General features: G+C 50.9%; 1 protein-coding gene across 2 annotated transcripts in view; it reads left to right on the forward strand.

The window, feature by feature from the left end:
• Positions 1–27555, forward strand: part of LOC138580069 (vitelline membrane outer layer protein 1 homolog) — a 246364-nt gene that overhangs the window by 90089 nt on the left and 128720 nt on the right. The window contains exon 1 of one of the 2 annotated variants that reach the window (XM_069650318.1): positions 3151–3213. The exons of the other annotated variant lie outside the window; for it this stretch is intronic. Coding sequence (XP_069506419.1) covers positions 3163–3213 — 51 coding nt within the window. The 5' untranslated portion in view covers positions 3151–3162. Of the gene's footprint in view, positions 1–3150; positions 3214–27555 lie in introns of those variants that run through there. 2 annotated transcript variants of the gene reach the window in all.

Genomic DNA, 27555 nt, shown 5'->3' on the forward strand with positions numbered 1-27555 from the left:
TACCTTAAGTGTGAAGGAAGCTCCAGTGGGGGCAGTTGTTCCTGGCAGCAGGTGGAAGTCGGTGTCTCGTCTAGAGGAAGAAGCGGTCTCGCCGTGGAGGAAAGATGAAGGTCATTGCACTGCCAGGGAAGAAACCAGCCGCGGAGTTCTCCGGTTAAAAGGCACTACACTTCTCTTCGCGGTAGTGGTAAACCGTGGTATTCCGGTTGCAGGGGTGCTTGGCATGGGCAAGGCGGCCACGAGATGCTCCAGGACGGTGAAAAGAAGTCAAAACTGGTTATCCCCACCAGTCAAAGGAAGAAGACTCTCCGGACTGGAGATCTCCTCTGTCGTCGGGAAAAGTGGTGAGACGGTTCAGCAGGGCTCAACCAGTGGTGTCGTTGTTGCAGGTCAGCTCAGCTTCTCCCTCCTCGGATTCTTAAGTCCTGTGGCGACTTCTGAAGTTCCAGTCCCCAAAGCCCTGCTTTTATGCAGCACACCCCCATTCACTCAGCCTAGCTGTCAATCAAACATGCTAAGTGGTGAGCCGCCGGCTCACCACTTGGGCCAATCACACAAGAGTGCGACTTGAGTTACCAAGGTAACTCAGTCCAGGGTGTCTAAACCCCCTCCCACACCCCCTGTGATACCTAGACAGAGTGGCACCACTTTTGGAGGCTTCTGTGGAGAAGCCCGCCAAAAGGTGGAACAAAGGGCTCGACTTGGGTTGGAGTCACAGAAGAGAACACAAACGCCATTTTAGAATCGAGTTCTGGCAAAAAATACCAACCAGTGAATTAATATTACATAAATAAACCAGCGGTATGTTCGAGGCTATAAGAATTAAATAATTAAAGTTGGTAGCTACGAACAATCGGAAAATCCCATAGAGATATATTCGCGGTTGAATATAAAAAGTAGTATCCACTGCCACCAGCCAAAACTCGATCAGGGGGGACGGAGACGTGCCCCCTCGAACAACAGACCCCGGGGCAATCGAATTGCCCCGATCTGTACGTCCACAATATGACGGTTTGTACTGGTTCCTGTTCATAATTTGGGACTAGTAAAGCCAATGGTGACTTTACATGCCCTGGGAGACAGTAGTCAGTCCCAGGGTATGGAGTCTATGTTGGGGGGTCGCTATGACACCCCTGGGTTGCGGCACGGAGAGTGCTGTGTAACCCACATCACAAAAAAACACATGACACCCTATGGAGTAAAATAACCCATAGCCCATAAAACACATGGGGCCTCATTACGACCCCGGTGTTAACCAATGTGCTATTAGCACCATGGTCCATGCCGTGGTCCGCCATGGTGAATGGCGGAATTACCGCCCCATTCCAAGGTTGGCGGGGCGGTAATTCCCCATTCACCATGGGCCCTTCCCCATTCCCATTTTTGCCCCAAAGGGCTCAATGGGAATGGGGAAGGCGCTAAGTACGGTGCCGCAAATTGCGGCACCGTACTTAGCACCAAGGTCCCTTTGCGGCACCCTACTTTAACAGCTGGTAAAACCAGCCATTAAGGTTGGGTCCCGCAAAGGGACCTCGTAATCAGGCGTTAAGGGTTTAACGGCGCCGACACCTTTTACGGTGCCGTTGAACCTTTAACTCCAGGGTCGTAATGAGGCCCATGGAAAGTTAAAGAAACACCTCAAATCATGTCTAAGAGTGGGAGCAAAAGAATATCACTCTTAGCAGGAGAGAAAAAAATAAACCCCAAAAATCCAGCAAAGCTGCTGGGGGACTCACTAGGTTTGGGAAGTTAGCCTTACAGAGAATTCTCACTAACAGTGCTCGCCTGTCTATTTCAGGAGCCCTCTTCCGCCGGGTGATTGTGCTTGCCTGTCCACTTCAGGAGCCTTCTTCTGCCGGGTGATTGTGCTTGCCTTTCTTCTTCAGGAGCCTTCTTCTGCCAGGTGATTGTACTCGCCTGTCTACTTCAGGAGCCCTCTTCTGCCGGGTGATTGTGCTCGCCTGTATACTTCAGGAGCCCTCTTCTGCTCGGTGATTGTGCTTGCCTGTCCACTTCAGGAGCCCTCTTCTGCCGGGTGATTGTGCTTACCTGGCTACTTCAGGATCCCTCTTCCGCCTTGTGTTTGTGCTCGCCTGTCCACTTCAGGAGAGCTCTTCTGCCGGGTGATTGTACTTGCCTGTCTACTTCAGGAGTCCTCTTCTGCCGCGTAAGTGTGTCCACCTGTTTACTTCAGAAACCCTCTTCTGCCGGGTGATTGTACTTGCCTGTCTACTTCAGGAGCGCTCGTCTGCTGGGTGATTTTGCTTGCTTTTCCACTTGCCCTGTTATGCCGAGTAATTGTGCTTGCCTGTCTACTCCAGGAGTATTCTTCTGCCGGGTGATTGTGTTGGCCAGTCTACTTCAGGAGCGCTCGTCTGCTTGGTGATTGTGCTTGCCTGTCTACTTCAGGAGTCCTCTTCTGCCGGGTGATTGAGTTTGCCTTTCTACTTCAGGAGTCCTCTTCTGCTGGGTGATTGTGCTTGCCTGTCTACTTCAGGAGCCTTCTTCTGCCGGGTGATTGTACTCGCCTGTCTACCTCAGGAGCCCTCTTCTGCTCGGTGATTGTGCTTGCCTGTCCACTTCAGGAGCCCTCTTCTGCCGGGTGATTGTGCTTGCCTGTCTACTTCAGGAGCCCTCTTCTGCTGGGTGATTGTGCTTGCTTTTCCACTTGCCCTGTTATGCCGAGTAATTGTGCTTGCCTGTCTACTCCAGGAGTATTCTTCTGCCGGGTGACTGTGCTGGCCAGTCTACTTCAGGAGCCCTCTTCTGCCGGGTGATTGTGCTCACATGTATACTTCAGGAGCCCTCTTCTGCCGGGTGATTGTGCTCGCCTGTATACTTCAGGAGTCCTCTTCTGCCGGGTGTTTGAGCTTGCCATTCTACTTCAGGAGTCCTCTTCTGCCGGGTGATTTAGCTTGCCTTTCTACTTCAGGAGCCCTCTTCTGCCGGGTGATTGTGCTCGCCTGTATACTTCAGGAGCCCTCTTCTGCTCGGTGATTGTGCTTGCCTGTCCACTTCAGGAGCCCTCTTCTGCCGGGTGATTGTGCTTGCCTGTCTACTTCAGGAGCCCTCTTCTGCCTTGTGTTTGTGCTCTCCTGTCCACTTCAGGAGAGCTCTTCTGCCGGGTGATTGTACTTGCCTGTCTACTTCAGGAGCCCTCTTATGATGGTTGATATTGCATACCTATCTACTTCAGGAGTCCTCTTCTGCCGCGTAAGTGTGTCCACCTGTTTACTTCAGGAACCCTCTTCTGCCGGGTGATTGTACTTGCCTGTCTACTTCAGGAGTCCTCTTCTGCCTGGTGAATGTGCTTGCCTGTCTACTTCAGGAGCGCTCATCTGCTGGGTGATTTTGCTTGCTTTTCCACTTCCGTAGCCCTGTTATGCCGAGTAATTGTGCTTGCCGGCCTACTCCAGGAGCGCTCTTCAGCCGGGTGATTGTGCTTGCCTGTCTACTTCAGGAGTATTCTTCTGCAGGGTGTTTGTGCTCACCTGTCCACTTCAGGCGTCCTCTTCTGCTGGATGATTGTGCTTGCCTGTCTACTTCAGGTGCCCTCTTCTGCTGGGTGATTGTGCTTGCCTGTCTACTTCAGGAGCCTTCTTCTGCTGGGTGATTGTGCTGGTCTGTCTACTTCGGGAGCCCTCTTCTGCTGGGTGATTGTACTTGCCTGTCTACTTCAGGAGCCCTCTTCTGCCAGGTGATTGTGCTTGCCTATCTACTTCAGGAGTCCTCTTCTGCCAGGTGATTGAGCTTGCCTTTCTACTTCAGGAGTCCTCTTCTGCTGGGTGATTTAGCTTGTCTTTGTACTTCAGGAGTCCTCTTCTGCTGGGTGAATGTGCTTGACTGTCTACTTCAGGAGCCTTCTTCTGCCGGGTGATTGTACTTGCCTGTCTACTTCAGGAGCCCTCTTCTGCCGGGTGATTGTGCTCGCCTGTATACTTCAGGAGTCCTCTTCTGCCGGGTGATTGTGCTCACCTGTATACTTCAGGAGTCCTCTTCTGCCGGGTGATTGAGCTTGCCTTTCTACTTCAGGAGTCCTCTTCTGCAGGGTGATTTAGCTTGCCTTTCTACTTCAGGAGTCCTCTTCTGCTGGGTGATTGTGCTTGCCTGTCTACTTCAGGAGCCTTCTTCTGAAGGGTAATTGTACTTGCCTCTCTACTTCAGGAGCCCTATTATGCCGGGTGATTGTACTTGCCTGTCTACTTCAGGAGCCCTCTTCTGCTGGGTGATTGTGCTTGCCTGGCTACTTCAGGAGCGCTCTTCCTCCGGGTGTTTGTGCTTGCATGTCCACTTCAGGAGCGCTCTTCTGCCGGGTGATTGTGCTGGCCTGTCTACTTCAGGAGCCTTCTTCTAATGGTTGATTGTGCTTGCCTGTCTATTTCAGGAGTGCTCTTCTGCCAGGTGATGGTTCTTGCCTGTCTACTTCAGGAGTGCTCTTCTGCCAGGTGATTGTGCTTGCCTGTCTACTTCAGTATCCCTCTTCTGCTGGGTGATTGTGCTTGCCTGCCTACTTCAGGAGCGGCCTTCCGCTGGGTGTTTGTGCTTGCATGTCCACTTCAGGAGATCTCTTCTGCCGGGTGATTCTGCTGGCCGGTCTACTTCAGGAGCCTTCTTCTGCCGGGTGATTGTGCTTGCCAGTCTACTTCAGGAGCCCTCTTCTGCTGCGTGATTGTGCTGGCTTGTCTATTTCAGGAGCCTTCTTCTGCCGTGTGATTGTGCTTGCCCGTCTACTTCAGGAGCGCTCTTCTGTCGGGTGATTGTGCTTGCCTGTCTACTTCAAGAGCCTTCTTCTGCCGAGTGATTGTACTTTCCTGTCTACTTCAGGATCCCTCTTTTGCCGGGTGATTGTGTTTGCCTGTCTACTTCAGTACTCCTCTTCTGCCGGGTGATTGTCCTTGCCTGTCTAGTTCGGGAGCCCTCTTATTCAGGTTGATTGTGCTTGTTAGGCAGAAACCTGTGCAGTTCCCTTAGGGACCACTGCAAGAGCTTTAAGACTACAGTTGTTTTGCAGTAAACCCACTTGGTAGCAGTCTGTACCACACAGATTCACTAGGTAGCTGTGGCTGAGCAGTCAGACTTCCCTCAAGAAGAGTTAGGCAGTATGCAGAGTATACACAATAGGCACAGAGACACAGTAGCACAAACAAACACTGACCAGAGCTTTGGTGTAAAAGTATATCATTATTTATTTAAAAACACACTTGTGATTTACACTAGCAAAAACAAGGTAAGTAAATTCAACACACAGTCACTATCATATATGTACAACCCTATTCACTTATTAGACAAGTTTTAGTGAGAAACACCACTTATTTTCAGTCAGAAGTGAGTGCTTAGCATAGGATGACACTCTAATAAGTTGTAAAGAAAGGGAGGGAAAAAGGCAGAGTTAAAGAAGCACACAAGTTTCAATACTTTTTCAAAGAACCACAGTAAGGCAGGATAGGCAGAGTTCTTCTGGAGAGCAAGGAAGTCAATTGCAAGGCCCACTCTTGGAGACAGCAAGCAGAAGGGGTCCAGGTTCACCATGGGGTTATGCCCAAAGTGTCTTTGTAGATAGTTCACACAAAAAGGATGAAATTAGTCAGGAAACATTAGCTAGGTTTCCCCAGGCCAGCCCAGTTTAGAAAGTCAAGGTTTTACTGTCACTCCAAACGATCTGTCGCAAGGGAAGCTAGGCGGGACACAGTACCTTAAGTGTGAAGGAAGCTCCAGTGGGGGCAGTTGTTCCTGGCAGCAGGTGGAAGTCGGTGTCTCGTCCAGAGGAAGAAGCGGTCTCGCCGTGGAGGAAAGATGAAGGTCATTGCACTGCCAGGGAAGAAACCAGCCGAGGAGTTCTCCGGTTAAAAGGCACTACACTTCTCTTCGCGGTAGAGGTAAACCGTGGTATTCCGGTTGCAGGGGTGCTTGGCATGGGTAAGGCGGCCACGAGATGCTCCAGGAAGGTGAAAAGAAGGCAAAACTGGTTATCCCCACCAGTCAAAGGAAGAAGACTCTCCGGACTGGAGATCTCCTCTGTCGTCGGGAAAAGTGGTGAGACGGTTCAGCAGGGCTCAACCAGTGGTGTCGTTGTTGCAGGTCAGCTCAGCTTCTCCCTCCTCGGATTCTTAAGTCCTGTGGCGACTTCTGAAGTTCCAGTCCCCAAAGCCCTGCTTTTATGCAGCACACCCCCATTCACTCAGCCTAGCTGTCAATCAAACATGCTAAGTGGTGAGCCGCCGGCTCACCACTTGGGCCAATCACACAAGAGTGCGACTTGAGTTACCAATGTAACTCAGTCCAGGGTGTCTAAACCCCCTCCGACACCCCCTGTGATACCTAGACAGAGTGGCACCACTTTTGGAGGCTTCTGTGGAGAAGCCCGCCAAAAGGTGGAACAAAGGGCTCAACTTGGGTTGGAGTCACAGAAGAGAACACAAACGCCATTTTAGAATCGAGTTCTGGCAAAAAATACCAACCAGTGAATTAATATTAAATAAATAAACCAGCGATATGTTCGAGGCTATAAGAATTAAATAATTAAAGTTGGTAGCTACGAACAATCGGAAAATCCCATAGAGATATATTCGCGGTTGAATATAAAAAGTAGTATCCACTGCCACCAGCCAAAACTCGATCAGGGGGGACGGAGACGTGCCCCCTCGAACAACAGACCCCGGGGCAATCGAATTGCCCCGATCTGTACGTCCACAATATGACGGTTTGTACTGGTTTCTGTTCATAATTTGGGACTAGTAAAGCCAATGGTGACTTTACATGCCCTGGGAGACAGTAGTCAGTCCCAGGGTATGGAGTCTATGTTGGGGGGTCGCTATGACACCCCTGGGTTACGGCACGGAGAGTGCTGTGTAACCCACATCACAAAAAAACACATGACACCCTATGGAGTAAAATAACCCATAGCCCATAAAACACATGGGGCCTCATTACGACCCCGGTGTTAACCAATGTGCTATTAGCACCATGGTCCATGCCGTGGTCCGCCATGGTGAATGGCGGAATTACCGCCCCATTCCAAGGTTGGCGGGGCGGTAATTCCCCATTCACCATGGGCCCTTCCCCATTCCCATTTTTGCCCCAAAGGGCTCAATGGGAATGGGGAAGGCGCTAAGTACGGTGCCGCAAATTGCGGCACCGTACTTAGCACCAAGGTCCCTTTGCGGCACCCTACTTTAACAGCTGGTAAAACCAGCCATTAAGGTTGGGTCCCGCAAAGGGACCTCGTAATCAGGCGTTAAGGGTTTAACGGCGCCGACACCTTTTACGGCGCCGTTAAACCTTTAACTCCAGGGTCGTAATGAGGCCCATGGAAAGTTAAAGAAACACCTCAAATCATGTCTAAGAGTGGGAGCAAAAGAATATCACTCTTAGCAGGAGAGAAAAAAATAAACCCCAAAAATCCAGCAAAGCTGCTGGGGGACTCACTAGGTTTGGGAAGTTAGCCTTACAGAGAATTCTCACTAACAGTGCTCGCCTGTCTATTTCAGGAGCCCTCTTCCGCCGAGTGATTGTGCTTGCCTGTCCACTTCAGGAGCCTTCTTCTGACGGGTGATTTTGTTTGACTGTCCAGTTCAGGAGTCCTGTTCTGCGGAGTAATTGTGCTTGCCTGTCTACTTCAGGAGTCCTCTTCTGCCGGGTGTTTGTGCTCGCCTGTCCACTTCAGGAGCCCTCTTTTGCCGGGTGATTGTGCTGGGCTGTCTACTTCAGGAGCGCTCTTCTGCCGGGTGATTGTACTTGCCTGTCTACTTCAGGAGCCCTCTTCTGCCAGGTGATTTTCTTTGCCTGTCCACTTCAGGGGCCCTGTTCTGCCGAGTGATTGTGCTCTCCTGTCTACTTCAGGAGCCCTCTTCTGCTGGGTGATTGTGCTTGCCTGTCTACTTTAGGAGTCCTCTTCTGTGGGTGATTGTGCATGCCTGTCTATTTCAAGAGTCCTCTTCTGCTGGGTGATTGTGCTTGCCTGTCTTCTTCAGGAGTCCTCCTCTGCCGAGTGATTGTGCTTGCCTCTCTACTTTAGGAGTCCTCTTCTGTGGGTGATTGTGCTTGCCTGTCTATTTCAGGAGCCCATTTCTGCTGGGTGATTGTGCTTACCTGTCTACTTCAGGAATCCTCTTCTGCCGGGGGAGTGTGTCCACTTGTTTACTTCCAGAGCCCTCTTCTGCCTCGTGAATGTACTTGCCTGTCTACTTCAGGAGCGTTCATCTGCTGGGTGATTGTGTTTGCCTGGCTACTTCAGGAGCGCTCTTCCGCCGGGTGTTTTTGCTTGCCTTTCTACTTCAGGAATACTCTTCTTCGGTGTGTTTGTGCTTGCCTGTCCGCTTCAGGAGCCCTCTTCTGCCGGGTGATTGTGCTTGCCTGTCTACTTCAGGAGTCCTCTTCTGCTGGGTGATTGTGCTGGCCTGTCTACTTCAGGAGCGCTCTTCTGCCGGGTGATTGTGCTTGCCTGTCTACTTCAGGAGCGCTCCTCTGCCGGGTGATTGTGCTTCCCTGTCTACTTCAGGAACCCTCTTCTGCTGGGTGATTTTGCTTGGCTGTCCACTTCAGGAGCCCTCTTCTGCCGGGTGATTGTATTTGCCTGTCTACTTCCGGAGCCCACCTCTGCCGGGTGATTGTGCTCGCCTCTCTACTTCAGTAGCCCTCTTCTGCTGGGTGATTGTGCTTTCCTGTCTACTTCAGGAGTCCTCATCTGCCAGGTGATTGTGCTTGCCTGTCTACTTCAAGAGCCTTCTTCTGCCGGGTGATTGTACTTTCATGTCTACTTCAGGATCACTCTTCTGCCGGGTGATTGTGTTTGCCTGTCTACTTCAGTACTCCTCTTCTGCCGGGTGATTGTCCTTGCCTGTCTAGTTCAGGAGCCCTCTTATTCAGGTTGATTGTGCTTGTTAGGCAGAAACCTGTGCAGTTCCCTTAGGGACCACTGCAAGAGCTTTAAGCCTACAGTTGTTTTGCAGTAAACCCACTTGGTAGCAGTCTGTACCACACAGATTCACTAGGTAGCTGTGGCTGAGCAGTCAGACTTCCCTCAAGAAGAGTTAGGCAGTATGCAGAGTATACACAATAGGTACAGAGACACAGTAGCACAAACAAACACTGACCAGAGCTTTGGTGTAAAAGTATATCATTATTTATTTAAAAACACACTTGTGATTTACACTAGCAAAAACAAGGTAAGTAAATTCAACACACAGTCACTATCATATATGTACAACCCTATTCACTTATTAGACAAGTCTTAGTGAGAAACACCACTTATTTTCAGTCAGAAGTGAGTGCTTAGCATAAGATGACACTCTAATAAGTTGTAAAGAAAGGGAGGGAAAAAGGCAGAGTTAAAGAAGCACACAAGTTTCAATACTTTTTCAAAGAACCACAGTAAGGCAGGATAGGCAGAGTTCTTCTGGAGAGCAAGGAAGTCAATTGCAAGGCCCACTCTTGGAGACAGCAAGCAGAAGGGGTCCAGGTTCACCATGGGGTTATGCCCAAAGTGTCTTTGTAGATAGTTCGCACAAAAAGGATGAAATTAAAGTCAGGAAACGTTAGCTAGGTTTCCCCAGGCCAGCCCAGTTTAGAAAGTCAAGGTTTTACTGTCACTCCAAACGATCTGTCGCAAGGGAAGCCAGGCGGGACACAGTACCTTAAGTGTGAAGGAAGCTCCAGTGGGGGCAGTTGTTCCTGGCAACAGGTGGAAGTCGGTGTCTCGTCCAGAGGAAGAAGAGGTCTCGCCGTGGAGGAATGATGAAGGTCATTGCACTGCCAGGGAAGAAACCAGCTGCGGAGTTCTCCGGTTAAAAGGCACTACACTTCTCTTCGCGGTAGTGGTAAACCGTGGTATTCCGGTTGCAGGGGTGCTTGGCATGGGCAAGGCTGCCACGAGATGCTCCAGGAAGGTGAAAAGAAGGCAAAACTGGTTATCCCCACCAGTCAAAGGAAGAAGACTCTCCGGACTGGAGATCTCCTCTGTCGTCGGGAAAAGTGGTGAGACGGTTCAGCAGGGCTCAACCAGTGGTGTCGTTGTTGCAGGTCAGCTCAGCTTCTCCCTCCTCGGATTCTTAAGTCCTGTTGCGACTTCTGAAGTTCCAGTCCCCAAAGCCCTGCTTTTATGCAGCACACCCCCATTCACTCAGCCTAGCTGTCAATCAAACATGCTAAGTGGTGAGCCGCCGGCTCACCACTTGGGCCAATCACACAAGAGTGCGACTTGAGTTACCAAGGTAACTCAGTCCAGGGTGTCTAAACCCCCTCCCACACCCCCTGTGATACCTAGACAGAGTGGCACCACTTTTGGAGGCTTCTGTGGAGAAGCCCGCCAAAAGGTGGAACAAAGGGCTCGACTTGGGTTGGAGTCACAGAAGAGAACACAAACGCCATTTTAGAATCGAGTTCTGGCAAAAAATACCAACCAGTGAATTAATATTAAATAAATAAACCAGCGGTATGTTCGAGGCTATAAGAATTAAATAATTAAAGTTGGTAGCTTCGAACAATCGGAAAATCCCATAGAGATATATTCGCGGTTGAATATAAAAAGTAGTATCCACTGCCACCAGCCAAAACTCGATCAGGGGGGACGGAGACGTGCCCCCTCGAACAACAGACCCCGGGGCAATCGAATTGCCCCGATCTGTACGTCCACAATATGACGGTTTGTACTGGTTTCTGTTCATAATTTGGGACTAGTAAAGCCAATGGTGACTTTACATGCCCTGGGAGACAGTAGTCAGTCCCAGGGTATGGAGTCTATGTTGGGGGGTCGCTATGACACCCCTGGGTTACGGCACGGAGAGTGCTGTGTAACCCACATCACAAAAAAACACATGACACCCTATGGAGTAAAATAACCCATAGCCCATAAAACACATGGGGCCTCATTACGACCCCGGTGTTAACCAATGTGCTATTAGCACCATGGTCCATGCCGTGGTCCGCCATGGTGAATGGCGGAATTACCGCCCCATTCCAAGGTTGGCGGGGCGGTAATTCCCCATTCACCATGGGCCCTTCCCCATTCCCATTTTTGCCCCAAAGGGCTCAATGGGAATGGGGAAGGCGCTAAGTACGGTGCGCAAATTGCGGCACCGTACTTAGCACCAAGGTCCCTTTGCGGCACCCTACTTTAACAGCTGGTAAAACCAGCCATTAAGGTCGGGTCCCGCAAAGGGACCTCGTAATCAGGCGTTAAGGGTTTAACGGCGCCGACACCTTTTACGGCGCCGTTAAACCTTTAACTCCAGGGTCGTAATGAGGCCCATGGAAAGTTAAAGAAACACCTCAAATCATGTCTAAGAGTGGGAGCAAAAGAATATCACTCTTAGCAGGAGAGAAAAAAATAAACCCCAAAAATCCAGCAAAGCTGCTGGGGGACTCACTAGGTTTGGGAAGTTAGCCTTACAGAGAATTCTCCCTAACAGTGCTCGCCTGTCTATTTCAGGAGCCCTCTTCCGCCGGGTGATTGTGCTTGCCTGTCCACTTCAGGAGCCTTCTTCTGCCGGGTGATTTTGTTTGACTGTCCAGTTCAGGAGTCCTGTTCTGCGGAGTAATTGTGCTTGCATGTCTACTTCAGGAGTCCTCTTCTGCCGGGTGTTTGTGCTCGCCTGTCCACTTCAGGAGCCCTCTTTTGCAGGGTGATTGTGCTGGGCTGTCTACTTCAGGAGCGCTCTTCTGCCGGGTGATTGTATTTGCCTGTCTATGTCAGCAGTCCTTTTCTGCCGGGTGATTGTGCTTGCCTGTCTACTTCAGGAGCCCTCTTCTGCCAGGTGATTTTCTTTGCCTGTCCACTTCAGGGGCCCTGTTCTGCTGGGTGATTGTGCTTGTCTGTCTTCTTCAGGAGTCCTCTTCTGCCGAGTGATTGTGCTCTCCTGTCTACTTCAGGAGCCCTCTTCTGCCGGGTGATTGTGCTTGCCTGTCTACTTTAGGAGTCCTCTTCTGCGGGTGATTGTGCATGCCTGTCTATTTCAAGAGTCCTCTTCTGCTGGGTGATTGTGCTTGCCTGTCTTCTTCAGGAGTCCTCCTCTGCCGGGTGATTGTGCTTGCCTCTCTACTTTAGGAGTCCTCTTCTGTGGGTGATTGTGCTTGCCTGTCTATTTCAGGAGCCCATTTCTGCTGGGTGATTGTGCTTACCTGTCTACTTCAGGAGTCCTCTTCTGCCGGGGGAGTGTGTCCAACTGTTTACTTCCAGAGCCCTCTTCTGCCGGGTGATTGTGCTTGCCTGTCTAATTCAGGAGTCCTCTTCTGCCTCGTGAATGTACTTGCCTGTCTACTTCAGGAGCGCTCATCTGCTGGGTGATTGTGTTTGCCTGGCTACTTCAGGAGCGCTCTTCCGCCGGGTGTTTTTGCTTGCCTTTCTACTTCAGGAGTACTCCTCTTCGGTGTGTTTGTGCTTGCCTGTCCGCTTCAGGAGCCCTCTTCTGCCAGGTGATTGTGCTTGCCTTTCTACTTCAGGAGTCCTCTTCTGCTGGGTGATTGTGCTTGCCTGTCTACTTCAGGAGCGCTCCTCTGCCGGGTGATTGTGCTTGCCTGTCTACTTCAGGAACCCTCTTCTGCTGGGTGATTTTGCTTGGCTGTCCACTTCAGGAGCCCTCTTCTGCCGGGTGATTGTATTTGCCTGTCTACTTCCGGAGCCCACTTCTGCCGGGTGATTGTGCTCTCCTCTCTACTTCAGTAGCCCTCTTCTGCTGGGTGATTGTGCTTTCCTGTCTACTTCAGGAGTCCTCATCTGCCAGGTGATTGTGCTCGCCTGTCTACTTCAGGAGCCCTCTTCTGCTGGGTGATTGTATTTGCCTGTCTACTTCCGGAGCTCGCTTCTGCTGAGCGGTTGTGTTTGCCTGTCTACTTCAGGAGTCCTCTTCTGCCGGGTGATTGTGCTTGCCTGTCTACTTTAGGAGTGCTCTTCTGTCAGGTGATCGTGCTTGCCTGTCTACTTCAGTATCCTTCTTCTGCGTAGTGATTGTTCTTGCCTGTCCACTTCAGGAGCCCTCTTCTGCCAGGTCATTGTGCTCGCCTGTCTACTTCGGGAGTCCTCTTCTGCCGGGTGTTTGTGCTGTCCTGTCTACTTCAGGAGCCCTCTTCTGCCGGGTGATTGTGCTTGCCTGTCTACTTCAGGAGTCCTCCTGTGCCGGGTGATTGTGCTTGTCTCTCTACTTTCGGAGTCCTCTTCTGCGGGTGATTGAGCTTGCCTGTCTATTTCAGGAGCCTTCTTCTCTAGGGTGATTGTGCTTGCCTGTCTATTTCAGGAGCCTTCTTCTCTAGGGTGATTGTGCTTGCCTTTCTATTTCAGGAGCCTTCTTCTGCTGGGTGATTGTGCTGGCCTGTCTACTTCAGGGGCCTTCTTCTGCTGGGTGATAGTACTTGCCTGTCTACTTCCAGAGCCATCTTCTGCTCGGTGATTATGCTTGCCTGCCTACTTCAGGACTACTCTTCTGCTGGGTTTTTGTGCTTGCCTGTCCACTTCAGGAGCCCTCTTCTGCCGCCGGGTGATTGTGCTTGCCTGTCTACTTCAGGAGCCTTCTTCTGCTGGGTGATAGTACTTGCCTGTGTACTTCCACAGCCATCTTATGCCAGGTGTTTGTGCTTGCCTTTCTACTTCAGGAGTACTCTTCTGCGGGGTGTTTGTGCTTGCCTGTCCACTTCAGGAGCCCTCTTCTGCCGGGTGATTGTGTTTGCCTGTCTACTTCAGGAGCCCTCTTCTGCCGGGTGATTTTCTTTGCCTGTTCACTTCAGGGGCCCTGTTATGCTGGGTGATTGTGCTTGTTTGTCTTCTTCAGGAGTCCTCTTCTGCCGAGTGATTGTGCTCTCCTGTCTACTTCAGGAGCCCTCTTCTGCCGGGTGATTGTGCTTGCCTGTCTACTTCAGGAGTCCTCCTCTGCCGGGTGATTGTGCTTGCCTGTCTACTTTAGGAGTCCTCTTCTGCGGGTGATTGTGCATGCCTGTCTATTTCAAGAGTCCTCTTCTGCTGGGTGATTGTGCTTGCCTGTCTTCTTCAGGAGTCCTCCTCTGCCGGGTGATTGTGCTTGCCTCTCTACTTTAGGAATCCTCTTCTGTGGGTGATTGTGCTTGCCTGTCTATTTCAGGAGCCCATTTCTGCCGCGTGATTGTGCTTACCTGTCTACTTCAGGAGTCCTCTTCTACCTCGTGAATGTACTTGCCTGTCTACTTCAGGAGCGCTCGTCTGCTAGGTGATTGTGCTTGCCTGGCTACTTCAGGAGCGTTCTTCCGCCGGGTGTTTGTGCTTGCCTTTCTACTTCAGGAGTACTCTTCTTCGGTGTGTTTGTGCTTGCCTGTCCACTTCAGGAGCCCTCTTCTTCCGGGTGATTGTGCTTGCCTGTCTATTTCAGGAGTCCTCTTCTGCTGGGTGATTGTGCTGGCCTGTCTACTTCAGGAGTGCTCTTCTGCCGGGTGATTGTCCTTGCCTGTCTACTTCAGGAGCGCTCCTCTCCCAGGTGATTGTGCTTGCCTGTCTACTTCAGGAGCCCTCTTCTGCTGGGTGATTTTGCTTGCCTGTCTACTTCAGGAATACTCTTCTGTTGGGTGATTGTGCTTACCTGTCTACTTCAGGAGTCCTCTTCTGCCGGGTGAATGTGGCCACCTGTACTTCAGGAGCCCTCTTCTGCCGGGTCACTGTGTTTGCCTGTCTACTTCAGGAGTCCTCTTCTGCCTGGTGAATGTGCTTGCCTGTCTACTTCAGGAGCTTTCTTCTGTTGGGTGATTGTGCTTGCCTGTCTATTTCAGGAGCCTTCTTCTGCTGGGTGATTGTGCTAGCCTGTCTACTTCAGGAGCCTTCTTCTGCTGGGTGATAGTACTTTCCTGTCTACTTCCAGAGCCATCTTCTGCTGGGTGATTGTGCTTGCCTGCCTACTTCAAGACTACTCTTCTGCTGGGTGTTTGTGCTTGCCTGTCCACTTCAGGAGCCCTCTTCTGCTACCAGGTGATTGTGCTTGCCTGTCTACTTCAGGAGCCTTCTTATGCTGGGTGATAGTACTTGCCTGTTTACTTCCAGAGCCATATTCTGCCGGGTGTTTGTGCTTGCCTTTCTACTTCAGGAGTACTCATCTGGGTTGTGTTTGTGCTTGCCTGTCCACTTCGGGAGCCCTCTTCTGCCGGGTGATTGTGCTTGCCTGTCTACTTCAGGAGTCCTCTTCTGGCGAGTGATTTAGCTTGCCTTTCTACTTCAGGGGTCCTCATCTGCTGGGTGATTGCGCTTGCCTGTCTACTTCAGGAGCCCTCTTCTGCTGGTTGCTTGTGCTTGCCTGTCTACTTCAGGAGCCGCCTTCTGCCAGGTGAATGTGCTTGCCTTTCTACTTCAAGAGCCCTCTTCTGCCGAGTGATTGTGCTCACCTGTATACTTCTGGAGCCCTCTTCTGCCCGGTGATTGGGCTTACCTGTCCACTTCAGGAGTCCTCTTCTGCCAGGTGATTTTGCTTGCCTTTCCACTTCCGGAGCCCTGTTATGCCGAGTAATTGGGCTTGCCTGTCTACTTCAGGAGTCCTCTTCTGCCGGGTGATTGTGCTAGCCTGTCTACTTCAGGAGCGCTCTTCTGCCGGGTGATTGTGCTTGCCTGTCTACTTCAAGAGCCTTCTTCTGCCGGGTGATTGTACTTTCCTGTCTACTTCAGGATCCCTCTTCTGCCGGGTGATTGTGTTTGCCTGTCTACTTCAGTACTCCTCTTCTGCCGGGTGATTGTCCTTGCCTGTCTAGTTCAGGAGCCCTCTTATTCAGGTTGATTGTGCTTGTTAGGCATAAACCTGTGCAGTTCCCTTAGGGGCCACTGCAAGAGCTTTAAGACTACAGTTGTTTTGCAGTAAACCCACTTGGTAGCAGTCTGTACCACACAGATTCACTAGGTAGCTGTGGCTGAGCAGTCGGACTTCCCTCAAGAAGAGTTAGGCAGTATGCAGAGTATACACAATAGGTACAGAGACACAGTAGCACAAACAAACACTGACCAGAGCTTTGGTGTAAAAGTATATCATTATTTATTTAAAAACACACTTGTGATTTACACTAGCAAAAACAAGGTAAGTAAATTCAACACACAGTCACTATCATATATGTACAACCCTATTCACTTATTAGACAAGTCTTAGTGAGAAACACCACTTATTTTCAGTCAGAAGTGAGTGCTTAGCATAAGATGACACTCTAATAAGTTGTAAAGAAAGGGAGGGAAAAAGGCAGAGTTAAAGAAGCACACAAGTTTCAATACTTTTTCAAAGAACCACAGTAAGGCAGGATAGGCAGAGTTCTTCTGGAGAGCAAGGAAGTCAATTGCAAGGCCCACTCTTGGAGACAGCAAGCAGAAGGGGTCCAGGTTCACCATGGGGTTATGCCCAAAGTGTCTTTGTAGATAGTTCACACAAAAAGGATGAAATTAAAGTCAGGAAACGTTAGCTAGGTTTCCCCAGGCCAGCCCAGTTTAGAAAGTCAAGGTTTTACTGTCACTCCGAACGATCTGTCGCAAGGGAAGCCAGGCAGGACACAGTACCTTAAGTGTGAAGGAAGCTCCAGTGGGGGCAGTTGTTCCTAGCAGCAGGTGGAAGTCGGTGTCTCGTCCAGAGGAAGAAGCGGTCTCGCCGTGGAGGAAAGATGAAGGTCATTGCACTGCCAGGGAATAAACCAGCCGCGGAGTTCTCCGGTTAAAAGGCACTACACTTCTCTTTGCGGTAGTGGTAAACCATGGTATTCCGGTTGCAGGGGTGCTTGGCATGGGCAAGGCGGCCACGAGATGCTCCAGGAAGGTGAAAAGAAGGCAAAACTGGTTATCCCCACCAGTCAAAGGAAGAAGACTCTCCGGACTGGAGATCTCCTCTGTCATCGGGAAAAGTGGTGAGACGGTTCAGCAGGGCTCAACCAGTGGTGTCGTTGTTGCAGGTCAGCTCAGCTTCTCCCTCCTTGGATTCTTAAGTCCTGTGGCGACTTCTGAAGTTCCAGTCCCCAAAGCCCTGCTTTTATGCAGCACACCCCCATTCACTCAGCCTAGCTGTCAATCAAACATGCTAAGTGGTGAGCCGCCGGCTCACCACTTGGGCCAATCACACAAGAGTGCGACTTGAGTTACCAAGGTAACTCAGTCCAGGGTGTCTAAACCCCCTCCCACACCCCCTGTGATACCTAGACAGAGTGGCACCACTTTTGGAGGCTTCTGTGGAGAAGCCCGCCAAAAGGTGGAACAAAGGGCTCGACTTGGGTTGGAGTCACAGAAGAGAACACAAACGCCATTTTAGAATCGAGTTCTGGCAAAAAATACCAACCAGTGAATTAATATTAAATAAATAAACCAGCGGTATGTTCGAGGCTATAAGAATTAAATAATTAAAGTTGGTAGCTTCGAACAATCGGAAAATCCCATAGAGATATATTCGCGGTTGAATATAAAAAGTAGTATCCACTGCCACCAGCCAAAACTCGATCAGGGGGGACGGAGACGTGCCCCCTCGAACAACAGACCCCGGGGCAATCGAATTGCCCCGATCTGTACGTCCACAATATGACGGTTTGTACTGGTTTCTGTTCATAATTTGGGACTAGTAAAGCCAATGGTGACTTTACATGCCCTGGGAGACAGTAGTCAGTCCCAGGGTATGGAGTCTATGTTGGGGGGTCGCTATGACACCCCTGGGTTACGGCACGGAGAGTGCTGTGTAACCCACATCACATAAAAACACATGACACCCTATGGAGTAAAATAACCCATAGCCCATAAAACACATGGGGCCTCATTACGACCCCGGTGTTAACCAATGTGCTATTAGCACCATGGTCCATGCCGTGGTCCGCCATGGTGAATGGCGGAATTACCGCCCCATTCCAAGGTTGGCGGGGCGGTAATTCCCCATTCACCATGGGCCCTTCCCCATTCCCATTTTTGCCCCAAAGGGCTCAATGGGAATGGGGAAGGCGCTAAGTACGGTGCGCAAATTGCGGCACCGTACTTAGCACCAAGGTCCCTTTGCAGCACCCTACTTTAACAGCTGGTAAAACCAGCCATTAAGGTCGGGTCCCGCAAAGGGACCTCGTAATCAGGCGTTAAGGGTTTAACGGCGCCGACACCTTTTACGGCGCCGTTAAACCTTTAACTCCAGGGTCGTAATGAGGCCCATGGAAAGTTAAAGAAACACCTCAAATCATGTCTAAGAGTGGGAGCAAAAGAATATCACTCTTAGCAGGAGAGAAAAAAATAAACCCCAAAAATCCAGCAAAGCTGCTGGGGGACTCACTAGGTTTGGGAAGTTAGCCTTACAGAGAATTCTCCCTAACAGTGCTCGCCTGTCTATTTCAGGAGCCCTCTTCCGCCGGGTGATTGTGCTTGCCTGTCCACTTCAGGAGCCTTCTTCTGCCGGGTGATTTTGTTTGACTGTCCAGTTCAGGAGTCCTGTTCTGCGGAGTAATTGTGCTTGCCTGTCTACTTCAGGAGTCCTCTTCTGCCGGGTGTTTGTGCTCGCCTGTCCACTTCAGGAGCCCTCTTTTGCCGGGTGATTGTGCTGGGCTGTCTACTTCAGGAGCGCTCTTCTGCCGGGTGATTGTACTTGCCTGTCTATGTCAGCAGTCCTTTTCTGCCGGGTGATTGTGCTTGCCTGTCTACTTCAGGAGCCCTCTTCTGCCAGGTGATTTTCTTTGCCTGTCCACTTCAGGGGCCCTGTTCTGCTGGGTGATTGTGCTTGTCTGTCTTCTTCAGGAGTCCTCTTCTGCTGAGTGATTGTGCTCTCCTGTCTACTTCAGGAGCCCTCTTCTGCCGGGTGATTGTGCTTGCCTGTCTACTTTAGGAGTCCTCTTCTGCGGGTGATTGTGCATGCCTGTCTATTTCAAGAGTCCTCTTCTGCTGGGTGACTGTGCTTGCCTGTCTTCTTCAGGAGTCCTCCTCTGCCGGGTGATTGTGCTTGCCTCTCTACTTTAGGAGTCCTCTTCTGTGGGTGATTGTGCTTGCCTGTCTATTTCAGGAGCCCATTTCTGCTGGGTGATTGTGCTTACCTGTCTACTTCAGGAATCCTCTTCTGCCGGAGGAGTGTGTCCACCTGTTTACTTCCAGAGCCCTCTTCTGCCGGGTGATTGTGCTTGCCTATCTAATTCAGGAGTCCTCTTCTGCCTCGTGAATGTACTTGCCTGTCTACTTCAGGAGCGCTCATCTGCTGGGTGATTGTGTTTGCCTGGCTACTTCAGGAGCGCTCTTCCGCCGGGTGTTTTTGCTTGCCTTTCTACTTCAGGAATACTCTTCTTCGGTGTGTTTGTGCTTGCCTGTCCGCTTCAGGAGCCCTCTTCTGCCGGGTGATTGTGCTTGCCTGTCTACTTCAGGAGTCCTCTTCTGCTGGGTGATTGTGCTGGCCTGTCTACTTCAGGAGCGCTCTTCTGCCGGGTGATTGTGCTTGCCTGTCTACTTCAGGAGTGCTCCTCTGCCGGGTGATTGTGCTTGCCTGTCTACTTCAGGAACCCTCTTCTGCTGGGTGATTTTGCTTGGCTGTCCACTTCAGGAGCCCTCTTCTGCCGAGTGATTGTATTTGCCTGTCTACTTCAGGAGCCCACTTCTGCCGGGTGATTGTGCTCGCCTCTCTACTTCAGTAGCCCTCTTCTGCTGGGTGATTGTGCTTTCCTGTCTACTTCAGGAGTCCTCATCTGCCAGGTGATTGTGCTTGCCTGTCTACTTCAAGAGCCTTCTTCTGCCGGGTGATTGTACTTTCCTGTCTACTTCAGGATCCCTCTTCTGCCGGGTGATTGTGTTTGCCTGTCTACTTCAATACTCCTCTTCTGCCGGGTGATTGTCCTTGCCTGTCTAGTTCAGGAGCCCTCTTATTCAGGTTGATTGTGCTTGTTAGGCAGAAACCTGTGCAGTTCCCTTATGGACCACTGCAAGAGCTTTAAGACTACAGTTGTTTTGCAGTAAACCCACTTGGTAGCAGTCTGTACCACACAGATTCACTAGGTAGCTGTGGCTGAGCAGTCAGACTTCCCTCAAGAAGAGTTAGGCAGCATGCAGAGTATACACAATAGGTACAGAGACACAGTAGCACAAGCAAACACTGACCAGAGCTTTGGTGTAAAAGTATATCATTATTTATTTAAAAACACACTTGTGATTTACACTAGCAAAAACAAGGTAAGTAAATTCAACACACAGTCACTATCATATATGTACAACCCTATTCACTTATTAGACAAGTCTTAGTGAGAAACACCACTTATTTTCAGTCAGAAGTGAGTGCTTAGCATAAGATGACACTCTAATAAGTTGTAAAGAAAGGGAGGGAAAAAGGCAGAGTTAAAGAAGCACACAAGTTTCAATACTTTTTCAAAGAACCACAGTAAGGCAGGATAGGCAGAGTTCTTCTGGAGAGCCAGGAAGTCAATTGCAAGGCCCACTCTTGGAGACAGCAAGCAGAAGGGGTCCAGGTTCACCATGGGGTTATGCCCAAAGTGTCTTTGTAGATAATTCGCACAAAAAGGATGAAATTAAAGTCAGGAAAAGTTAGCTAGGTTTCCCCAGGCCAGCCCAGTTTAGAAAGTCAAGGTTTTACTGTCACTCCAAACGATCTGTCGCAAGGGAAGCCAGACGGGACACAGTACCTTAAGTGTGAAGGAAGCTCCAGTGGGGGCAGTTGTTCCTGGCAGCAGGTGGAAGTCGGTGTCTCGTCCAGAGGAAGAAGAGGTCTCGCCGTGGAGGAATGATGAAGGTCATTGCACTGCCAGGGAAGAAACCAGCCGCGGAGTTCTCCGGTTAAAAGGCACTACACTTCTCTTCGCGGTAGTGGTAAACCGTGGTATTCCGGTTGCAGGGGTGCTTGGCATGGGCAAGGCGGCCACGAGATGCTCCAGGAAGGTGAAAAGAAGGCAAAACTGGTTATCCCCACCAGTCAAAGGAAGAAGACTCTCCGGACTGGAGATCTCCTCTGTCATCGGGAAAAGTGGTGAGACGGTTCAGCAGGGCTCAACCAGTGGTGTCGTTGTTGCAGGTCAGCTCAGCTTCTCCCTCCTCGGATTCTTAAGTCCTGTGGCGACTTCTGAAGTTCCAGTCCCCAAAGCCCTGCTTTTATGCAGCACACCCCCATTCACTCAGCCTAGCTGTCAATCAAACATGCTAAGTGGTGAGCCGCCGGCTCACCACTTGGGCCAATCACACAAGAGTGCGACTTGAGTTACCAAGGTAACTCAGTCCAGGGTGTCTAAACCCCCTCCCTCACCCCCTGTGATACGTAGACAGAGTGGCACCACTTTTGGAGGCTTCTGTGGAGAAGCCCGCCAAAAGGTGGAACAAAGGGCTCGACTTGGGTTGGAGTCACAGAAGAGAACACAAACGCCATTTTAGAATCGAGTTCTGGCAAAAAATACCAACCAGTGAATTAATATTAAATAAATAAACCAGCGGTATGTTCGAGGCTATAAGAATTGAATAATTAAAGTTGGTAGCTTCGAACAATCGGAAAATCCCATAGAGATATATTCGCGATTGAATATAAAAAGTAGTATCCACTGCCACCAGCCAAAACTCGATCAGGGGGGACGGAGACGTGCCCCCTCGAACAACAGACCCCGGGGCAATCGAATTGCCCCGATCTGTACGTCTACAATATGACGGTTTGTACTGGTTTCTGTTCATAATTTGGGACTAGTAAAGCCAATGGTGACTTTACATGCCCTGGGAGACAGTAGTCAGTCCCAGGGTATGGAGTCTATGTTGGGGGGTCGCTATGACACCCCTGGGTTACGGCACGGACAGTGCTGTGTAACCCACATCACAAAAAAACACATGACACCCTATGGAGTAAAATAACCCATAGCCCATAAAACACATGGGGCCTCATTACGACCCCGGTGTTAACCAATGTGCTATTAGCACCATGGTCCATGCCGTGGTCCGCCATGGTGAATGGCGGAATTACCGCCCCATTCCAAGGTTGGCGGGGCGGTAATTCCCCATTCACCATGGGCCCTTCCCCATTCCCATTTTTGCCCCAAAGGGCTCAATGGGAATGGGGAAGGCGCTAAGTACGGTGCCGCAAATTGCGGCACCGTACTTAGCACCAAGGTCCCTTTGCGGCACCCTACTTTAACAGCTGGTAAAACCAGCCATTAAGGTCGGGTCCCGCAAAGGGACCTCGTAATCAGGCGTTAAGGGTTTAACGGCGCCGACACCTTTTACGGCGCCGTTAAACCTTTAACTCCAGGGTCGTAATGAGGCCCATGGAAAGTTAAAGAAACACCTCAAATCATGTCTAAGAGTGGGAGCAAAAGAATATCACTCTTAGCAGGAGAGAAAAAAATAAACCCCAAAAATCCAGCAAAGCTGCTGGGGGACTCACTAGGTTTGGGAAGTTAGCCTTACAGAGAATTCTCCCTAACGGTGCTCGCCTGTCTATTTCAGGAGCCCTCTTCCGCCGGGTGATTGTGCTTGCCTGTCTACTTCAGGAGTCCTCTTCTGCCGGGTGTTTGTGCTCGCCTGTCCACTTCAGGAGCCCTCTTTTGCCGGGTGATTGTGCTGGGCTGTCTACTTCAGGAGCGCTCTTCTGCCGGGTGATTGTACTTGCCTGTCTATGTCAGCAGTCCTTTTCTGCTGGGTGATTGTGCTTGCCTGTCTACTTCAGGAGCCCTCTTCTGCCAGGTGATTTTCTTTGCCTGTCCACTTCAGGGGCCCTGTTCTGCTGGGTGATTGTGCTTGTCTGTCTTCTTCAGGAGTCCTCTTCTGCCGAGTGATTGTGCTCTCCTGTCTACTTCAGGAGCCCTCTTCTGCCGGGTGATTGTGCTTGCCTGTCTACTTTAGGAGTCATCTTCTGCGGGTGATTGTGCATGCCTGTCTATTACAAGAGTCCTCTTCTGCTGGGTGATTGTGCTTGCCTGTCTTCTTCAGGAGTCCTCCTCTGCCGGGTGATTGTGCTTGCCTCTCGACTTTAGGAGTCCTCTTCTGTGGGTGATTGTGCTTGCCTGTCTATTTCAGGAGCCCATTTCTGCTGGGTGATTGTGCTTACCTGTCTACTTCAGGAGTCCTCTTCTGCCGGGGGAGTGTGTCCAACTGTTTACTTCCAGAGCCCTCTTCTGCCGGGTGATTGTGCTTGCCTGTCTACTTCAGTAGCCCTCTTCTGCTGGGTCATTGTGCTCGCCTGTCTACTTCAGGAGTCCTCTTCTGTTGGGTGATTGTGCTTGCCGGTCTACTTCAAGAGCCTTCTTCTGCTGGGTGATTGTGCTTGCCTGTCTACTCCAGTAGCCCTCCTCTGCTGGGTCATTGTGCTCGCCTGTCTACTTCAGGAGTCCTCTTCTGCCTGGTGAATGTGCTTGCCTGTCTACTTCAGGAGTCCTCTTCTGCCTGGTGAATGTGCTTGCCTGTCTACTTCAGGAGCCTTCTTCTCTAGGGTGATTGTGCTTGCCTGTCTATTTCAGGAGCCTTCTTCTGCTGGGTGATTGTGCTGGCCTGTCTACTTCAGGAGCCTTCTTCTGCTGGGTGATAGTACTTGCCTGTCTACTTCCAGAGCCATCTTCTGCTCGGTGATTATGCTTGCCTGTCTACTTCAGGACTTCTCTTCTGCTGGGTTTTTGTGCTTGCCTGTCCACTTCAGGAGCCCTCTTCTGCCGCCGGGTGATTGTGCTTGCCTGTCTACTTCAGGAGCCTTCTTCTGCTGGGTGATAGTACTTGCCTGTGTACTTCCACAGCCATCTTATGCCGGGTGTTTGTGCTTGCCTTTCTACTTCAGGAGTACTCTTCTGCGGGTTGTTTGTGCTTGCCTGTCCACTTCAGGAGCCCTCTTCTGCCGGGTGATTGTGTTTGCCTGTCTACTTCAGGAGCCCTCTTCTGCCGGGTGATTTTCTTTGCCTGTTCACTTCAGGGGCCCTGTTATGCTGGGTGATTGTGCTTGTCTGTCTTCTTCAGGAGTCCTCTTCTGCCGAGTGATTGTGCTCTCCTGTCTACTTCAGGAGCCCTCTTCTGCCGGGTGATTGTGCTTGCCTGTCTACTTCAGGAGTCCTCCTCTGCCGGGTGATTGTGCTTGCCTGTCTACTTTAGGAGTCCTCTTCTGCGGGTGATTGTGCATGCCTGTCTATTTCAAGAGTCCTCTTCTGCTGGGTGATTGTGCTTGCCTGTCTTCTTCAGGAGTCCTCCTCTGCCGGGTGATTGTGCTTGCCTCTCTACTTTAGGAGTCCTCTTCTGTGGGTGATTGTGCTTGCCTGTCTATTTCAGGAGCCCATTTCTGCCGCGTGATTGTGCTTACCTGTCTACTTCAGGAGTCCTCTTCTACCTCGTGAATGTACTTGCCTGTCTACTTCAGGAGCGCTCGTCTGCTAGGTGATTGTGCTTGCCTGGCTACTTCAGGAGCGTTCTTCCGCCGGGTGTTTGTGCTTGCCTTTCTACTTCAGGAGTACTCTTCTTCGGTGTGTTTGTGCTTGCCTGTCCACTTCAGGAGCCCTCTTCTTCCGGGTGATTGTGCTTGCCTGTCTACTTCCGGAGTCCTCTTGTGCTGGGTGATTGTGCTGGCCTATCTACTTCAGGAGTGCTCTTCTGCCGGGTGATTGTCCTTGCCTGTCTACTTCAGGAGCGCTCCTCTCCCAGGTGATTGTGCTTGCCTGTCTACTTCAGGAGCCCTCTTCTGCAGGGTGATTGTGCTTGCCTGTCTACTTCAGGAACCCTCTTCTGCTCGGTGATTTTGCTTGCCTGTCTACTTCAGGAATAATCTTCTGTTGGGTGATTGTGCTTACATGTCTACTTCAGGAGTCCTCTTCTGCCGGGTGAATGTGGCCACCTGTACTTCAGGAGCCCTCTTCTGCCGGGTCACTGTGTTTGCCTGTCTACTTCAGGAGTCCTCTTCTGCCTGGTGAATGTGCTTGCCTGTCTACTTCAGGAGCTTTCTTCTGTTGGGTGATTGTGCTTGCCTGTCTATTTCAGGAGCCTTCTTCTGCTGGGTGATTGTGCTAGCCTGTCTACTTCAGGAGCCTTCTTCTGCTGGGTGATAGTACTTTCCTGTCTACTTCCAGAGCCATCTTCTGCTGGGTGATTGTGCTTGCCTGCCTACTTCAAGACTACTCTTCTGCTGGGTGTTTGTGCTTGCCTGTCCACTTCAGGAGCCCTCTTCTGCTACCAGGTGATTGTGCTTGCCTGTCTACTTCAGGAGCCTTCTTCTGCTGGGTGATAGTACTTGCCTGTTTACTTCCAGAGCCATCTTCTGCCGGGTGTTTGTGCTTGCCTTTCTACTTCAGGAGTACTCTTCTGGGTTGTGTTTGTGCTTGCCTGTCCACTTCAGGAGCCCTCTTCTGCCGGGTGATTGTGCTTGCCTGTCTACTTCAGGAGTCCTCTTCTGGCGAGTGATTTAGCTTGCCTTTCTACTTCAGGGGTCCTCATCTGCTGGGTGATTGCGCTTGCCTGTCTACTTCAGGAGCCCTCTTCTGCTGGTTGCTTGTGCTTGCCTGTCTACTTCAGGAGCCGCCTTCTGCCAGGTGAATGTGCTTGCCTGTCTACTTCAAGAGCCCTCTTCTGCCGAGTGATTGTGCTCACCTGTATACTTCTGGAGCCCTCTTCTGCCCGGTGATTGGGCTTACCTGTCCACTTCAGGAGTCCTCTTCTGCCGGGTGATTTTGCTTGCCTTTCCACTTCCAGAGCCCTGTTATGCCGAGTAATTGGGGTTGCCTGTCTACTTCAGGAGTCCTCTTCTGCCGGGTGATTGTGCTGGCCTGTCTACTTCAGGAGCGCTCTTCTGCCGGGTGATTGTGCTTGCCTGTCTACTTCAGGAGCCCTCTTCTGCTGGGTGATTGTGCTTGCCTGTCTACTTCAGTAGCCCTCTTCTGCTGGATGATTGTGCTCGCCAGTCTACTTCAGGAGCCCTCTTCTGCTGGGTGATTGTGCTCGCCTGTCTACTTCAGGAGCCCTCTTCTGCCGGGTGATTGTATTTGCCTGTCTACTTCCGGAGTCCGCTTCTGCCAGGTGATTGTACTTGCCTGTCTACTTCAGGAGTTCTCTTCTGCCGCGTGATTGTGCTTGCCTGTCTACTTTAGGAGTGCTCTTCTGTCAGGTGATTGTGCTTGCCTTTCTACTTCAGTATCCTTCTTCTGCGGGGTGATTATGCTTGCCTGTCCACTTCAGGAGCCCTCTTGTGCCGGGTGTTTGTGCTCTCCTGTCTACTTCAGGAGCCCTCTTTTGCCAGGTGATTGTGCTTGCCTGTTTACTTCAGGAGTCCTCCTCTCCCGGCTGATTGTGCTTGCCTGTCTACTTTAGGAGTCCTCTTCTGTGGGTGATTGTGTTTGCCTGCCTATGTCAGGAGTCCTCTTCTGCTTGGTGATTGTGCTTGCTTGTCTACTTCAGGAGCCCTCTTCTGCTGGGTGGTTGTGCTTACCTGTCTACTTCAGGAGTCCTCTTCTGCCCGGTGAGTTTGGCCACCTGTTTACTTCAGGAGCCCTCTTCTTCCAGGTCACTGTGCTTGCCTGTCTACTTCAGGAGTCCTCTTCTGCCTGGTGAATGTGCTTGCCTGTCTACTTCAGGAGCGCTCTTCCTCCGGGTGTTTGTGCTTGCACGTCTATTTCAGGAGTCCTCTTCTGCGGGGTGTTTGTGATCGCATTTCCACTTCAAGACCTCTCTTCTGCCAGGTGATTTTACTGGTCTGTCTACTTCAGGAGCCTTCTTCTGCCCGGTGATTGTGCTTGCCTGTCTACTTCAGGAGCCTTCTTCTGCTGGGTGATAGTAATTGCATATCTACTTCCGCAGCCATTTTCTGCTGGGTAATTGTGCTTGCCTGTCTACTTCAGGAGCCTTCTTCTCCTGGGTGATTGTGCTTGACTGTCTACTTCAGGAGCCTTCTTCTGCTGGGTGATAGTACTTGCCTGTCTAATTCTAGAGCCATCTTCTGCTGGGTGATAGTACTTCCCTGTCAACTTCCGGAGCCATCTTCTGCCGGGTGATTATGCTTGCCTGTCTACTTCAGGAGCCTTCTTCTGCTGGGTGATTGTGCTGGCCTGTCTACTTCAGGAGCCTTCTTCTGCTCGGTGATAGTACTTTCCCGTCTACTTCCGGAGTCATCTTCTGCTGGGTGATTGTGCTTGCCTGTCTACTTCAGGAGCCTTCTTCTGCTGGGTGATTGTGCTTGCCTGTATACTTCAAGAGCGCTCTTCTGCCGGGTGAATGTGCTTGCCTGTCTACTTCAGGAGCCTTCTTCTGCTGGGTGATTGTGCTTGCCTGTCTACTTCAGGAGCCTTCTTCTGCTGGGTGATAATACTTGCCTGTCTACTTCCGGAGCCATCTTCTGCTGGGTGATTGTGCTTGCCTGTATACTTCAGGAGCGCTCTTCTGCCGGGTGAATGTGCTTGCCTGTCTACTTCAGGAGCCTTCTTCTGCTGGGTGATTGTGCGGGCCTGTCTACTTCAGGAGCCTTCTTCTGCTGGGTGATTGTGCTTGCCTGTCTACTTCAGTAGCCCTCTTCTGCTGGGTCATTGTGCTTGCCTGTCGATTTCAGGAGCCCTCTTCTGTTGGGTGATTGTGCTTGCCTGTCTACTTCAACAGCCTTCTTTTGCTGGGTGATTGTGCTTGCCTGTCTACTTTACTTCAGGAGCCTTCTTCTGCTGGGTGATTGTGCTTGCCTGTCTACTTCAGTAGCCCTCTTCTGCTGGGTC

The sequence above is a fragment of the Ambystoma mexicanum genome, chromosome 3p, assembly GCF_040938575.1.
Source record: "Ambystoma mexicanum isolate Mex_15411 chromosome 3p, UKY_AmexF1_1, whole genome shotgun sequence".
Taxonomy (NCBI): domain Eukaryota; kingdom Metazoa; phylum Chordata; class Amphibia; order Caudata; family Ambystomatidae; genus Ambystoma; species Ambystoma mexicanum.